General features: G+C 45.9%; 1 protein-coding gene across 6 annotated transcripts in view; it reads right to left on the bottom strand.

Moving 5' to 3' along the window:
* CAMSAP3 (calmodulin regulated spectrin associated protein family member 3) overlaps nucleotides 1–17,011 on the bottom strand; it is a 50,597-nt gene that overhangs the window by 10,378 nt on the left and 23,208 nt on the right. The window contains exons 3-12 of one of the 6 annotated variants that reach the window (XM_060764406.2): nucleotides 12,094–12,228; nucleotides 10,721–10,819; nucleotides 10,041–10,073; nucleotides 9,020–9,067; nucleotides 7,231–7,369; nucleotides 6,973–7,112; nucleotides 6,343–6,436; nucleotides 4,998–5,046; nucleotides 2,752–2,828; nucleotides 1,060–1,132 (exon numbers count right to left, since the gene is read on the bottom strand). In XM_060764406.2, coding sequence (XP_060620389.2) covers nucleotides 1,060–1,132; nucleotides 2,752–2,828; nucleotides 4,998–5,046; nucleotides 6,343–6,436; nucleotides 6,973–7,112; nucleotides 7,231–7,369; nucleotides 9,020–9,067; nucleotides 10,041–10,073; nucleotides 10,721–10,819; nucleotides 12,094–12,228 — 887 coding nt within the window. The remainder of the gene's footprint in view (nucleotides 1–1,059; nucleotides 1,133–2,751; nucleotides 2,829–4,997; nucleotides 5,047–6,342; nucleotides 6,437–6,972; nucleotides 7,113–7,230; nucleotides 7,370–9,019; nucleotides 9,068–10,040; nucleotides 10,074–10,720; nucleotides 10,820–12,093; nucleotides 12,229–17,011) is intronic. The other 5 variants (XM_060764407.2, XM_060764409.2, XM_060764408.2 and 2 more) reach the window with 5 other exon arrangements.

The following is a 17,011-nucleotide window of genomic DNA, read 5'->3' as shown; positions in this document are numbered from 1 at the left end:
TTCCCCTCTGGACTTATTATTCCTTTCCTTGCGTACTAAGAATTGTGGCTCATGTTTTAATATTAAAAGGCAAAGAATAAGCATCTCCCATCTGTTTTTTCCATCCTGAAAGTCACCCATCTCACTTTTTGTGCCTGAATGGTAGAGAAGAAGCACAATTCTTCTTTATATAATGTGTACATTTCCCGTGTACATAGTTTTGCATGCCCATTCAAAAACGTTTTTATACAGATTTTGTAAAAAAGCAGTAGTGAACTATGGGTCAGGGTTTTTTTTTGGGGGGGGGGTGTAATTATTTATTTTATCATTCATTACTTTAATTAGTTTCCACACTTTCTTAAGCTATCCACCTCTGCTCTAATATATGGAAACTGACTTGTAGGAAGTGTAGTAAAGGGAAAGGTTTCCTCTTGACATTAAATCTAGTCATGTCTGCCTCTGGGCGGGGTTGGTGCTCATCTCCATTTCTAAGCCAGAGAGCTGGAGTTGTCTGTGGGCACCTCCAAGGTTATGTTGCCAACATGTCTGCATGGAGAGCTGTTACCTTTCTGCCAGAGCGGTACCTATTTATCTATTCACATTTCCATGTTTTTGAACTGCTAGGTTAAAAGACTGGGGTAAGCTCCTGCTAGGGCTAACAGCAGGAGCTCACCCCATTCTGCAGATCTGAACCTACGACCTTTCAGATCAGGTCAGCAAGTTCAGATGCTCAGCAGTTTAACCCACTGCACCACTGGGGGTGAAAGTGAATGTGGGAGGTGCAGGCATCAATTAATCATATGTCAAGAGCCAGTGGAATGGGATGGCTGAACCTGGAACAGTCATTCCTTGCCTCTTTCTCTTCCTTCACCTCCTACTCAGAGGAGGGCAGACTGGCTTGGAATATTATTTAAATTTACCAGTGCACAAATTATAGCCAAGAGCTCACCATTATCCTAAACACTTCTCTTTAATTATGTAGAACTCGCCAAGGATGCTATACTCTCGCTAAGAAGTTCAGGATCTTCCTTCTTGTCTTCCCACACAAACCATCCCCATGATCCCCTGACACCTCCTCACCTGAGCTGCTTCTTGGTCCATGCTTTACCAAAGCCTTCCACATGGGACATGGAGGTGGAATGATGCAAGGAGCCTATGGGCAAGAGAGACAAAAAGGCACAAAGGAGGTTATGCAGGGCGACTCTTAGAGGCAGGTGAGCAACATTCAAGGCCTGCGGGTAGACAACTCATACGGATCACTATTTAAACGTAGTGACATCCCATATTAGATCAAAATAAGGAAGTGAATATACTTGGGGGGGGGGGGGAGGAAAATAAGAGGTGAAACAATACTCGACTTCAGAAGTGCACCACTTTGGCAAAAGCAGTTTTTAGCAAAGCATACATTTGCAAGAAAAAATACAACATTGAAGGCAACCACATTTTTGGCTGCAAGCACACAAACAAAGAACACAAACTACAATTCTTTTTTGTATTTCAAACTAATATCAGAACAATACTCTCGTTTCTCTTCAGATTGTATAAATCTTTTGGCTTTTACTGAAGAACAATCTTTTGAAATCAGATTTTTATTAAAATCTAGTTTCTCAGGCTGATTTTGTTCATGTTAATTAATTCCCAACAACTTCCTTGACAGTTTCTTCCAGCCTCCTACATTTTTTGGATAATTTTTCAGCTCAAACCTATCAATCTCCTACATAAACATGATAGTTGGAATCTCTCTCTGTCCCGTCCCCCCCCCCCCCCCCCCCCCGGCCATCTACTGAAACTCTGTAAAATGAAATACATTGGTCTATGAGCAAAATAGCCAAATCCAGAACTGGCATTACTCAGGGAGGCTGTGAAGGAAACTGATATTGAGCCCTTTTGGGGCTGACTACTCTCTAATAAATTGATAGGAAACATGGCATCCCCCAAGACCCACAATTACCACAATCCCTTGTCAAGAGCCACAAACAAAAACACACATTTTTGAAAGAATTTTATAAAAACTATGCCTCCCATAAGTACACCAGGAACCCCTGGTGGCACAGCAAGTTAAACTACTGAGCTGCTGAACTTGCTGACCCAAAGGTTAGTGGTTCAAATCCAGGGAGCAGGTTGAGCTCCTGCTGTTAAGCCCCAAGTTCTGCCAACCTAGCAGTTCGAAAACATGCAAATGTGAATAGATCAATAGCTACTGCTTCTGTGGGGAGATAACTGCTCCATGCAGTAATGCCAGCCACATGACCTCGGCGGTGTCTATGAACAACACCGGTTATTCGGATTAGAAATGAAGATGAGCACCACCCACCAGAGTTGGACACAACTAGATTTAATGTCAAGGGAAAACCTTTCCCTTTATCTTATGCCTTTTGAAGCAGACTTGCTGCTACCTTTCCTACTAACATTCCAGGGAACAAGTGAAGGTCTGGTCCACTGCCTCTCAGACTCCCTAATGTGGAGAACTCTTCTCTCCAGCTAAACAAAGAACCAGTAACATATTTATGCTTATTGGTTGCATTCACTTCTTCCCCCCCCCCCCCTAGAAACATGCCAGGGACCAGCAGCTGATGGCTCAAGAATTGGCACCAGTCCACAAACACCACCAGTTTAGTCAAAATAAGACCTACAAGAGATGCTGATAGGATCAAAATGCCTCAAGGGGTTTTAATGGCTTTGCCTAACTTTGTTCTCTAACAGAATCAAGTAAATCCTTCTTCTACATCATACTGGCAGATGCTGGGGAAAACAGAAGGTGAAACGTCTCACCTAAAGACCCACAGAGTGGAGACTGCGCCTGTCCCCCAGGAAGAAGTGGGTGACGGAAGTTGAACACTGGGGAGCTGCTAGGAGAACAAGAGACAAGCAGAAATCAGGTCCAGACAGGGACACAGTTACAAAACTTGTAGGCACATACAAGAAGACGGTAGCTAAGTGGTTGGGGGGGGGGGGTACAAGCTAAGCCCTGAGATCACACACATAAGCTTTGCCCCAGAAAGATATAGCAAGCCTTCAAATACATAAAAGGTGCTTGCAAAGAACAAGTAAGTACTAAAGCCAACCCTAAGCAAAAAGGAATACTTGTTGGGTGGGGGTAGTCAGAAGATTTTGGGATGAATTTACACACTAGAATTACTGCACAATATTAAATGGGGGATGGGCGTACCTATATGTTTGTGTGAAGACGAAAGTGTCAATCTATTTGTTCATTTGGCAAATAAAATGCGCATCTGCTTACAGACTTGCATGAACACATTCCGCTAATGTGCTGCCTAAAGGCATTCCCATAACTTGCAAATGGAACAAGATGTGTGCCAATCTTAAGATCCGAAGCTTCCCCTGTCCCCCCATAAAGAACCATGCTCTCAACTGTCCCAGGGCAATCTGAGAGCCACAGCTCTATCCAGAGGCGCCTTCCTCTTTCCCGCTGAGTGAAACTCAATCCAGGTACCTCAAGGGGTTTCTCTTGATCAACAGCTACAGCTGATCAGGAAAGGGAGTGCCTCTCTCCCATTCTAGGAGAGACAGGACTCCAGTTTTTTTTCCCCCTGGAGCAGAGGAGGATCATAAGGAAGCGCTAACTAAGCCACCTCAAAAATACAAGGAGCTTTATCCACCCTGATAGCAGGAATAACTCCTTCCAGATCAGGTTGCACCAAACCATTTCTAAAGTGCAAAGGAGCCCTTAGGCAACTAAGAAGCAACCACAGCCATCGAGTAGAGTCCTGCAGCCGGTGTGGTGTGGCAGGGCATATATCTTATTTAGGAGACCAGAGATTATAACGTTCATAAATAGGAAAAGAAGGGCCTTTAAGGAATGTTTAGCTCCGTAACCTACTCCATCAACAGTGTGGCTGCAGCTCATTGGACCAGCTGAAGTGTCCAAAGTCTTCTAAGCCAACCCCAAGTAGAGTGCATCATTATAGCTGTTGTTCAATGCCATCAATTCATCTTTAACTTATGGCAACATATGAGTAAGAGACCTCTAAGTCACCCTGTCATCTACAGCCTTGCTCAGGTCTTGCCGATTAAGGGCCATTGCCTTCATGATTGAATATAAATGCTTGGAATGCAGCCCTCCTCTTTTCCTGCTGCCTTCTATCTTACCAACATTCTTGTCTTTTCTAGTGAATCATGTCTTCTCATGATATGACCAAAGTATGCCAACTTCAGTTTAGTCACGAAATGACGTAGGCGTGGGAATGCCAGGTATGTCCCAAACCTATTTGTCAATTTTCTAGATATCTGAGGATGACTTAGAAAAGGAGAATGAAGCCACCAGCAGCTTAGCTTCAAAGGTCTGGAGGTGGCTTGATGTTTTTAGTAAACATCACTATGGCCAACAGACTCGGTAGGTTGTGGCCTGGGCACTGTACTCTTCCAAGCATTTGTATGAGGGGCCCACATTGAAAACCTTGGCAGACAGAGAAGCTGCTAATGGAATGTGCCAGAAAGGCTGACTCAGGATATTTTGTTCCTTGGACAGAAGGACAACATGCTTGTCTCATACAAAAATTCTGACTACGTTGGCTCTTGAATCTTCAATACTAGTGATAGAACAACTTCCTCTACAGCAAGGAGCTTGGGGGGGGGGGGAGGCACTCCCTCAGCATATACCAACTGAAGTATCTGAGTCCTCACACTAAGTCCTGCATAACATTAAGATTGGAATTGCACAATATAAAGTAATTTACTGTTATGGACAAGAACAAGAATTACAGTGCTTTTAGGTGTAAGCCATTTTTGAGTCTCCGTATGGAGAGAAAAAGCAGGATATAAATAATAAAATAATAATATATCTGGGGGCAGATCAACAGTAGGATACAACAGCCCAGTAGACCAGCATCTTTCATCTCCACACTATACAAACTAAAGTTGAAGTGGAATCGCAAGGGGGACGGCAGCCTTTGCAAAACCCTGTACAGAGAAACTGTGTCTCACTCCCAGCACAGGCGAAAGGGGGTGGGCCCAGCACCATCTGAAAGTGGTGGTGAGACTACAAGAGGCTCACTCACCTGTTGTTCCCACTGTTTGGCGTCAAAGGGTCATTCACCCCAGGGGAATCTGAAAGAGAACATCTACTTTAGTGGACAAGCAGGGAGGGGGAAGAGCAGGAAAAAGATCTGAGGCTTAAGCCAACAAAAGGTCAGGAGAGAGTGGAAATGCCAGCCACATGTATCAAGGTGGAGGAGAGAAACCTGCTCCAATCTCCACTCACACAGGAGCTCATTGTTCCTGGACTGGCACATGCTAGATCCCAGCAGGCTTTGCTGCGGCTCCATTTACACAGGGAGGCACTGATTTGGGGGAAGTAGTGGCTGTGAAAGCTTGCTATCAAAAATAAAGCTCCATTATTATGAATGTATGTACGTGCACATATAAGCTATATGAATGGTAGCTAAATACACACTCTGCTCCTTCATTACAAATTAGAAGATGTAAAAGAGGATGCATAAAAAGTCCCAACCAAACATACAGAATGCACAAGAAGATGTACTCTATTCATAAGGCAAGACTATAAAAATTCAAAGAAAGGCCAAAAATTTAAGAAATGCTATTTGTGAAAGATTGAGCAACATGAACCTATTAATCCAGAACTTGATAAAAAGAAACGTGAGTGCAATGCAGCTCTACTGACAGAATCCACAGACAAATGAAGGAAGCTGAAGAAACCCTTGGTCCGGTCATGCTAAAATAGGTGTTTTGTGGTCCATTCGCTTCACACTTGACATATCTGAAAGTGTTTGGTTTAAACAACAAAATATCCCACTCTCCACCTTCTTGTTAGTGAGAGCAGGATACCACATTTCTGATCATCAACTCCAGAAATCTGGAGAAACCGGATCTAATCTCCTGTGCAAGTCTGACACTTTACACCCCCTCAGGCCTGAGAAACGTAGATTTTTTAAAAAAATTGTTTGCTTTTTTAAAAAACAGGAACTGGATCTCCAGGTTACCAAATATCTGAAAAACATGTAACTACTAATGATGTCAAACAACAACACTGATTATTTCCCTGGTGTTTGCACTCTCTTCCCATGCCATATTTTTTTCCTCTACAACACTCCAAATGCTTTAGAAATCCAAATTCTCATATTAAGAATCATACCAATAAAAGATGTGCACTAGCTACATTCTATCAAATGCTTAATGCACTTATTGGGAATTACTAGTGCACAATGAACCTAACTCTGTGCCTAATAACTGCATTAACATGTTTCTTCCTTGTTGTATAGCAAAGATAGTAAAAGTATGATAGCCTCCCTTGCTGGGAATAGACTGCCTTTTCCTCATGCTGAGGGAAATCTGCTGTTCACCTCGTCAGTACCAAAACTAGACCATGCAGAGATATTTCCTTACCTTGAAGTCCAGGCAGTTCCTTTGGGCGCACGAAGTCTGGCTTAAGTACCTCGAAGCAGAGAAACAACTCTGCCAAGAACACTCCCACATTTATCTGGAGAAGCAGAAAACTTTGTTAGACATCCACTTTGGGGAGAGAAGACGCCTTTTCCTGGGCCAGAGGTGGCCCTTCTCTCCCCTGCTCTTTAGCGGTTTCTCCTCCACCAGCCATAGGACCCTGAATCATGTCTCTCCCTCGTTGCAGCCGCCACAGAGGATAACACCTCCTTCCTACTGCCTGAACCTTTTCCCACCGACACCACTCCCTGAATTGCCAGCGTCACTCTACCACCCACCACAGAAGGAGCCATTGTCTCAGGCTCTAATTAGTGCAGCTAGAGGACCCAGCCAAAGCTCATTAGGGCCACGGCAGGCTGGGCTCTGGCACCAAGTGCTAATCCCCACTCGCTCCACATGAGCAGCAGTGTGGGGCAGGGGCACAGACTTTCAGCAAGGCTTGACATATTCTTGCTTCCAGGTGGATGCTGCCGCCTGAATCCTGGCCATCTCCTTCACTGCAGGCCCAGCATCGGTGTTCCTCTCCATTGGGAGACTCAGTCTCTACATTTCTCCTCAAGTTGCAGAACTCACCCTCAGTGCAGGCGGCATGTAGAGCAAGTCTTCCAAAGAGAGGAAACAGGCACCACCCAAGTAGTCTGAAGAGAAGCCTTGGATTAGCTGCAGGTTATATAGGCTGTCTGCCACAGACATTGTTTCCTTCAGGCATACATCTGTCAAGCAGGGAGAAGGGCACAATGGCTGTTAATGGTGACCAAGAAGAGGGAGGCAAAAATGGTGGTTCTATTCTCCTCCAACACATATAGATGCTCCTATCCAAAGTTGACTCACCCTCAAGGCGTATGACTTGAGGACAGTAGTAGTGGATAGTGGCTGCAACAGCGCCTCCGCTGGAGAGGTCCTTCATGCCCGCAATGGGGGGGAAACAGGGAGTCTGTTTGGGCAGGGCTTTGTCTTTCCGATAGCGGATCTGAGCAGAACAGAAGGAAAGGAAGGTATCAATACAACACTGGCAGAAGCAAGCCCCACATATAGGGGGCATCTAAAAAAAATGAACCAGCTCTCATCCGTGGTTCCCCAAATTCAACTCCTCTGCCCTTAACCAAACTCATTATGCAGCAGCCCTTCCTGAGAATGGATGCCTGGTGGAGCAAGGACCAGCAGGGAATAGGGTCCTCCCCAATTAAATAAGAAAACCAATGTGCATATGCAATGTGGCCCCTCTCTCCCGCCCTTCCCCACACTGACCCCAAGAGCAGAGTGCATGCTGGGAGGGGAAAGGGGTATAAAGCAGGGAGGAGGGAGGCAAGCCAGAGCCTCAGCAGGAGCCCTTGGTGAAGCAGCCAAGAAGAAAGGGGAGCAGGAGAGGGGGGTGAAGGAAGCAGCCATGACAGGAATAGCAAAGGAGACATTCTCCCTTCTATATCCCCCCCCCCCCCCCCGAGACCCAAAAAAGAGCAGAAGTTCCTCTCGACCCCTGTTCCAAAAGAGGCCCTGACCTCAGACTTAGTTTGGGGCAATAGGCACCACAATGGCTGTGATGGGGAGGGGTGTTTAATGAGAGGGGGAGAATATGCCCTCGACAGTAGAGAGAGCAAAGGTGCTGTCCATGACTTCTCCTGCCCCAGCACTAGGCAATCACTGCATGTTATTATTTCCCCTCCAGACATGCTTGTCCTCACCCCAGGACACAGCAGACAAGACAACAAAGGCAGCCCCCGCATTAGAGAGACACACACAGAGCAGGGCAGGCCGTGCGTAGGGCAAAGGGGAAGGAAAGGAAAAGGTACACGCAAACACACACACACGCAAACACCAACAACCAGAAGGCCAGCAAAAAAGAAAAAAGAACAAGGAAAGAAAAAAACAAGAGGAGGCAAATGTGGCACCTCCATTCCTGCTGCAATGAGCTGGAGGGAGGATCAGAGGGGAAATGTTGCACCTCTGTGCAGAGCACAAAATACTTTGCCATACGCAGCAAGGACTGCACAGCAAATTTTGGCCCCCAGTAATTTTTTCCGCTCCCCAATTGATAGCTGGAAATGAAATGAGGGAAGTCCCCAAACAAAGAGAAAGAGAGAGAGAGCTGTAGAGACCAAAAAGTCCCCACTGCCAACACAAAGGAGCATTTGAAGGTGAACATGCATTAATCTATGTCTGTCCATATCCACCTGTTCAGAAAGAGAAAACATGGACAAAACTAAAAGTTCTGAAAAGAAAAGCGAACAGAAGCTCAGACAAACATAAATCTGGAAAAAACAGGGTGTTTAACAGACAGGGGAAATGCAATCTGAGATTTCCTGAGTGTCTGAAAAGGCAATGACTGACTCAATGGGTCCAGACACCTTCAGGGTTCTAGGGACAGCATGGTGCTCTCTCAAGGCAATAGGACTTTCACACTGCTGGGTGATGTAAACATGCAAATAGGCTGGGGAAGGGGGCAGAGAAAATGTCAAAGGGGACAGGAGTTTTTCACTTGAAGCTCCAAGAGGACTGGCAAGGTTGGGGCAGGCCCATTGCAGCAGGAACAGCTGGATGTTCTAGAACAGCAACCCAAGTGGATAGCAAGGTGGTGCAGGTGGGCGGGCGGGCGAGTGCGCGCGCCGATGGGATACATTACCACAGGAGGCTTATTCCCCGACTCCTTCAAACAAAAAGCGATGGCATGCTGGATGCAATAGCAAAGAAAAGAGAGAGCCTGATCAATGCACCCGCAAGAGGGGGAGAAAGGACGGAAGGGGTGCTGCCTTGCAAGACTGGGGAAAGGGGGCACAATATTTAAAGGGGCACTGGGGGACCCTGCGTTGACCTCATAGCCTAACTTGATGAATGCCTTCGAGCATGCACTTGGACCCCTGAGAGACCCTCTCTCTTCTGGAAGACCCCCACATCTGTAAGCACCAACACATGGGCCCCATCCAGAATTTCTGGACAAAGTATCCTTCGGTCTCATCCTTGACTGCACCAAGTACTGCAGGGCAGCAAGCATAGGGAAAAGGGGATGGAAGGCAACACATGGGGGAAAGGGGATAACGGCATGTCATGTAAACTAGCATGCTGTTCCTACTCGGCAGCTCTAGGCATGAGCTGCCCTGCTCTGGCTGTCTCTTAACCCCTCCACGCAAAAGACAAATGGGGCTTCCCATAGCTCTCCCAAGGCAGCCTGGCCATCAGACCCCAAGGCAAATGTGTAATCCTGAAGGAGGCCCTTTTATCTGAGGAGGAGAAAGACACACATTAACCTCACCACCCCACACAACTAGCAACCTGCCCCTCAACTGCCCTTGTAGGAGGAGTTGTGGAGCTAAGAGAGACCAAAGCAGGCACAGATTGTGGAGGAAAGGGAGATGAGAACAAAGGATGCTGGGATATACCAGCATCCCAGCAGCTGGTGTCTCATAGGGGTACCACTCCTAAGGGCAGGACAGGAGCCCCCTCTACCCCCAGAGTCTCCCAGTTCAGGGGCAGTTATTTCATAGGATTGCCACCCAATCCATTCCTCAAGGGGAGCCCCTCACTGCACCAGCATGCATCTCTGCTCCACGGTCCTAAACCCCCAGCATCCTTTGCTCTGGGTCTCCCTGGCATGCAGCACAGGTGCCGAGGCAGCAAGGAGATAATAAGTAAAGCCACCCACTTACAGGAACCAGTTTCCAGTACCACCTTGTGGGACACTGAAGCAGAGGAAGGAGAAAGGCCATGGGGAGAAGAGGAAAGAGATGCAGAAAAAGACAGCTCTGTCATAAAGCACACCTTGACTGTATAGCACTCACAGCATAGGCAGCCAGGGAGGCACCTTGGGCTGTGAAGAGGCCATCGTGCCCATCAGAGATGGCAATGAGATGGCTTCCCAGGTAGCCAATCCAGGTAGCCAACCCACTTCACCCCACCCCTCACCCAGACATTCAACAAGCCCAGCCCCACAGAATAGCTTTGAGAATGAACAAATGTTCACAGGCCTGGCCAGGAGAAAGAAAGAAAACAAAAGCCATCTCACAAGAAGGTGAGGGTGGCATACGGTTGGACAAATGGTGGGTGGGAGAGGTGAACCCCCAACCTTGAGCCTCAGGATTAGGAGAGAGGAAGCAATGTTTTCTAAGGCACAGGAAGAAGAAAAAGGATGAAGCTTGTCCACAGAATAAAGCCAGTGTGGAAAAAGCCACCCCTTTTCCTGGCCTCCCCACAATCCCACTTTGGTTAATGTGGCAAGGCCTGGAAACAACCTCCAACATCTCCTCCAGATACTGGTCCCACCCAACACCATCCCAATGCCCCACCTCACTCCACTCAGGTGGAAGCCCTAGTGGCAAGGCACACGCACCTTGGGACCGCTAGTGCATGCCTGGCTCTGGCCATCTGTCCCAGGAGCAGATCGCTGGGAACATTCCTGTTCAACATGTTGTTGTATCTTGTGGATGATCTGCAGGGAGGCAACCAAGGAAATGTGGTGAACAGGCAATATCAACACCTTTTCAATCCTCACAAATTCCTGTACAGATGAAGCATCCTTCTCTCCTCTCCTCTCACCCACAAACACGTCACAGAACAACAACCCGGGTGTCCTCTTATTCAAACATATCTGTTATCCCATTATTGTAAGGTCATATTCATAATGGTTAAAAATTTTCATATTTATACTCTATAACAGTGGTTCTCAACCTGTGGGTCCCCAGGTGTTTTGGCCTACAACTCCCAGAAATCCCAGCCAGTTTACCAGCTATAAGGACTTCTGGAAGTTGAAGGCCAAAACATCTGGGGATGCACAAGTTGAGAACCACTGCTCTAACTATTCTGGTAACCTAGGGCAACTTGTATTTTCATCACTATCTGAAGGCCTCACAAGCTATTTAACCCATCAATCTTCTGAGCAGCTCACGCTTCGCATGCCTGAGGCTGGAATTGGCTGTCTAGAAGTCTCTTGGTCTTAATCTCACTCACATAAGTCAGGGGAACAGGGAATTTGGGATAATCCTATATATCATAGAATCACAGAGTTAGTTGGAAGAGACCTCATGGGCCATCCAGTCCAAGCCCCTGCCAAGAAGCAGGAAAATCACCCCTGATAGATGGCCATCCAATCTCTACTTAAAAGCCTCCAAAGAAGGAGCCTCTACCACACTCTGGGGCAGAGAGTTCCACAGTTGAAAAGCTCTCATATTCAGGAAGTTATTTCTCATGTTCAGGTGGAATCTCCTTTCCTGTAGTTTGAAGCTATTGCTCCACATCCTTGTCTCCAGAGCAGCAGAAAACAAGCTTGCTCCCTACTCCCTATGACTTCCCTTCACATATTTATACATAGTCATCATATCTCCTCTCGCCTTCTCTTTTTCAGGCTAAACATGCCGAGCTCTTCATAAGGCTTGTTCTCCAGACCATTGATAATTTTAGTTGCCCTCCTCTGGACACATTCCAGCTTGTCAACATCTCCCTTGAACTGCAGTGCCCAGAATTGCACACCAATATTCCAGGTGTGGTCTGACCAAGTTAGAACGGAGGGGTAGAATGACTTCCCTGGATCTAGACACTACATGCCTATTTATGCAGGCTAAAATCCCATTGGGTTTTTTAGCCACTGTATCACATTGTTGGCTCATGTTTAACTTGTTGTCCACAAGGACTCCAAGATGTCACACTCTGAACTCCTTGCTGGAAGGGCTTAAGGTATGCATATGATAAAGCAAATCAGTACATTACCACATCTATCCAATGCAGAAGTTTCTGGTCCCAGGAGATGGCAGCTGGATCAGTACCCGGTGCAACACTCAAGGAGCTGGTGGCTTCCACAGCATACGCGGTCATCAGTGAGTCAATTAGTGCCAAGTGTGCACCCTATTGGTGTGGCAGGAAGGAATGAAATATAATGAGAGGTAAGTTAGAGAAACTATAGCAGCCAAGAAGATTTCCTTTTTCACTAAATGGAGTGTCTCTCTCACACACAATATATCCAGCAGTACAGAAAAGTACAAGAGAAAGGAGATATATCTGCCCACTAATATAGAGGCAGATGAAACCCGTTGATTCCTTCACTCCTAAGGATTACCAAGTTACATTTGGTATTTCATACTGCTCTCTTACATTGCAACTATGTGAGTAATGTGATACAGCTAGCCCCACTTTGGTATATCCCCTTTCCCCAGGCAAAGCAGAGCTCCAAAGCATGTGCTCAATGGGCTCAGTCCTGGGTGATCAAAAGAAATGACTGATGCAATTTACACTGGATGAAGCATTGGAAGAGAGGAAGATATGACACCCTCAACAACTGACACTCTCTCAGGATCTACTTGTGTTCACAACAATATTCTCCTTTTGCACAACCAAGCAAGCTCCGTCCCACCTTAACCCAGTCTTATACTACAAGAGAGCTGGATTAGTGGATATAAGCTTTTAATGCTGTTAAGATGAACCTGGATGAAAGCTTCAAAGGCAACCAGCTCTTGTTGTCAATATAAGGCAATTTTTTATTACCAGATTAACCATAATGTATGGAGATTGCCTGTCTATTCCACCACTCCGAATTTTGCATGAAAACTCTCTTAGTGCAGACACAAAATATCCAGACAGACCCAAGAACATCTCAGCCAAGATCTGCAGCCTCCTCAGCTCCTGGACAGATCTAATAGGATAGTCGACAAGCCAATTATATCTGGGAGGACTCTGGCATAGTAGTCTGTACTAAGGATATACAGGTATCAAAAAGTGGCTGAGGGCGGCGATAGAAGATTATTTGCTGCTCATATTTTATCGACAGATTCTGGTCAAGCAAAACCTAGACAATCTAATCTAGTCCAGGCTGATGTCACCCCCAAAGTTTCTAACTTGAACTCTCATCAGCTGCAAACAACATGAACAATGCTCTGAAATTTTTGGATTTGTATCTGGAGGGCATCTTGTTGAAGCAGGAACATCTCCCTCGGTTAGCAAGCAACCTATTCTCTGATTATAGAAAAAAGTCACTAAAATCACAATCAAAGACAATACATCTAGCAAAGCAGCACCAAGTATTCAGGATGTTAAAGGTCAGCAATAATACTTACACAGAAAAATAAGATTCAAGCCTGATTGCCTGCAGTAAGGTATAACCTAGCATCTTAATGTTTCTAACAAGAACACTGAGTGGATTCCCTAAATAGAAGTGTAGCCTTTTTAAATATATCTGCAGAGGGCTAAAGCATCCCATATTTATCTGAAAAGCCAGTTCAACCGGAAGAATGAAATAGTAAATCTCACCCAGTCTAGACTTTACTAGATGGGAGCAGGGTGAAACAAAACTTAAGCTAAATTCCTCTCCTTCAAATCCTTGCTTTTTCCATGCAGAAGATATGAGAACGCTAGCCAATAAAATTTCTTTACCTTTTAGTACTGGGGGTTGCATGACTTAGAACATGTCATGAATTCCTGCTAAAACCCCTGAACAATCTCTGGGAAGAAAGTCCAAACTTGTAAGCCAACCTTCTCGCATCGAGGTAGTTGATTCTTTCCATCTTTAAATATAATATCACTGCCATGACTAATTCTCATTAGTCGTTCACATTTTCTATCAAGTTGATCATCTAACAACCCTACCAAATGGAGTTCAGGTTTCATCTCAAATTTAACTTCAACCATTTATTCTAGAACCAGATGTATTTGCACCCAGTATGTCTATATCTTTTTACACGACTACCATATATGTATATTGATAGTGAGGGGGCTGGGAGAGACCATTATTCAAATAGCACATAGCATCAATGCATCAGGAAGCACTAGACCAGAGCAAGTGGTTCCAGTGAGAACTGGAACACAAACCAGGACCTGTATGCAGAGACAGAAAGACCAGCAAGGAAATCTGATGCAGGTTTCTGGGTACTACTGCACCACACCCAGGCTTTCCTGGCAATTTGATATTCCACACCACAGCAAAAGGAGCTGCAGCAGCAAAAAGGTGTCTATTCAGCTGTGAATAGAGACTGTGGGATGCTTATTGGTGAGTTCCTTCTTCCTTAACATCTTGTTCCCTAAATGGGAGGTTGAGGAGAATGCAGGGACATGCAAAGCGATGAAGACAAGCCCTGAGATGGTCTCTCTTAACAAAGCTCTGCTCCTTGCTGCTGCTTTATTGCTTCAAAGGACAGGCCCACTCCCACTAAGAAACAGGCATAAAGGCTCCCAGCCATCACCCCATAATCCTACACCCAGCCAAATTGCACGGACATAAATAAAAGCTCTCTGGGATAAATACATCCAGGCTGTGTCAGATAAGGCCAGGAGAGTCGGATAATGGCCACTGCTCCACTCTGGCTGAGTTCTGCTTTCCAATATTACTGCTGGCAATGGGCCAACGTGGCTGCCACTACCAGCTCCCTCCACAGAGTAACTAATCCACAGCTTTGCTCTCCCATCCTTTCATCTGGGGGTCGGCGGCTCCAATGCAGCTGCCCTCTCAGCAGAGAGCCTTCTACAATCTCTAGGCATCTTGCCCCACAACCAGTGCCGGGTCTACCGCTGTGCTTAAGTGTGCTTAAGAACAGGACCCCGCTGGCAGGGGAAGGGGCGAAATCTTCCTGCCAATTTTTTTTTACAATTGATTTTGCTTATGTGGTGGAATTCTAAATTCAAAGGCTTTCTGTTTTGGAGCAATCCCAGACATAATGACAGAGTTGATAGCTAGTCTATCAGAGTATGCCACAAAGCAGGCGGTATGGCTCTATTGGGCACACCTCCTTCAGGGCCCAAGTAAAGAGTGTCCATAGACACTCTTTTACTGCATGGAAGGGGTTGGGCTAGATGATCCATGTGGTCTCTTCCAACTCTATGAGTCTATGCTTTCCTACAATAAGGGCATAAGGGAGGCTTCCTGAAATTATACCAGAACCAAGAGCGTCACCACCATCATTTCCCCCTGACTCAGATTAAATCCTTCCTTTCCAACATCCTCAAAGGACAGTATATCCCAGCACAACAGGAAGCAAAGGGGGAAAGGGCATCCCTCCCTGCAGCCAACCAGAGCTCTCATCCTTCCTCTCAACCCTGGCAGACTCAGCAAAGCAAAATTAATAGCAACCAGAGAAACCCACTCAGAACAAATCAATCCTGTCAGGTACCTGTTGGCAGAGCTGCTACAGCAGCTGGGATTCCCACTGGCTCCTGCTTCCTCCCACTAGACCGATAGCCAGACAGACAGACAGACAGACACACACACATACACATACACACAATTGACAGAAGAACAGCAATTGCTGCACTACAGAGAACTGAAAGCAGAAATCCCAACATGAGGTGCATTAAGTATTCCCAGCACAGGCCAGGAAGACCTCAGGAAAGCAGATGTAACTCTGGTTAATGTGGCACTTTCTGAACCAGACCTCATCACAGCAGGAAATTCACTGCTTCAGCGATGTTGCTGTGTTATTTTGGACTTTAACCTCAAAGTTTCTGTTTTTCATAGAGGAGAATGAAGGAATTCCAGCCGCTAACGCACCAACTTGTCACTCAAATATACCTGCATCCCTTCTTCCTGTTTATTGCCTTGTGAATTCCTGCCCAAAGAACTCAACCTTTTCCATGCCACTCCACTTACAGTCTGCTACCTGCCTGCACTCAACACAGATGTGATGGAATTGTAATTGTGAGAAAAGAAAACAGCCCCCCCCCCCCCCCCCCCCGGCCTGGTATATGAATATTTCTAAAGACAGAAGGATATGCAGCCCTTTCGTTTGCCCCTGCTTTAAAGTAACAATGGCAGCAAGGTAAAATGAAGCACAGGGTGTATTAAGAAATCTTCAGCACAAGTCATGCTCTTGTTTTAACCTCCCCGATCCACGAGGAACTACAATCCTGCCATGAAAGTGAAAGTAAGCTTGAATTTTTCTGGTGTTTGGGGACCACTGGGTAGAAGTCTCATCTCTTTTCAACTGTGAACAAGTTTACAACAACTGGCACAGTCCTGGTAACAGATGACATGTGACACGTAGCACACATCATTCCACCTCCTCAGAACATCTCGGTGCATCAACAGAGCAGAAGCAGACTCCAGTCTCTCCTGACAGATAATATAAAGCCCTGGGAAAAGCTATTCTTGGGGTGACTTCAACCACACCCCAGGCCCTTCCCACAGAGAGAGAGAAAGAGAGAAAGAGAAAATGAGGGAACAGGGTTCCCACGGGGTGGCTGGGATCTTAAAACTTGTAAAAGCCCAACCCTGAACCTGCGGCGCCACATGGCACTCCTACTATTAAGAGAAGCTAGAGACAAGTAAGACAGAAGGTTTGGGCACTACAGTATCGCCCTTAGGGCATCCACCAATCCCCTTCTTGTCCGCTACACTCCTGACAAATGTCATACCTACACAAAAATCAGAAAGAAGGGTTTTAGATTTTGATCCTCCTCATCAACTATAGCTCTTACAAAATTCCACGGCAGAAGAGATGGAGAGAAGAAACATTACATAAGAAAACTTCTTTCTCCCAATTCACAACATTGGGACAACCAACACTTCTCTGTTGACAGAAACCTCACTATTATTGCAACCTGCATGATAGACCTACCAGAACCAGCAACTCGAAGAGGAGAAAGATGCTCCCATATTTTCATAGCTTAAACATTTGGATTTTGTAGGCTAGGTTTTAGAACAGTG

Source organism: Anolis sagrei, chromosome 2, assembly GCF_037176765.1.
Source record: "Anolis sagrei isolate rAnoSag1 chromosome 2, rAnoSag1.mat, whole genome shotgun sequence".
Classification (NCBI taxonomy): domain Eukaryota; kingdom Metazoa; phylum Chordata; class Lepidosauria; order Squamata; family Dactyloidae; genus Anolis; species Anolis sagrei.
Note: the sequence above shows the minus strand (reverse complement) of the source record. Positions and strands in the feature narration are given on the sequence as shown.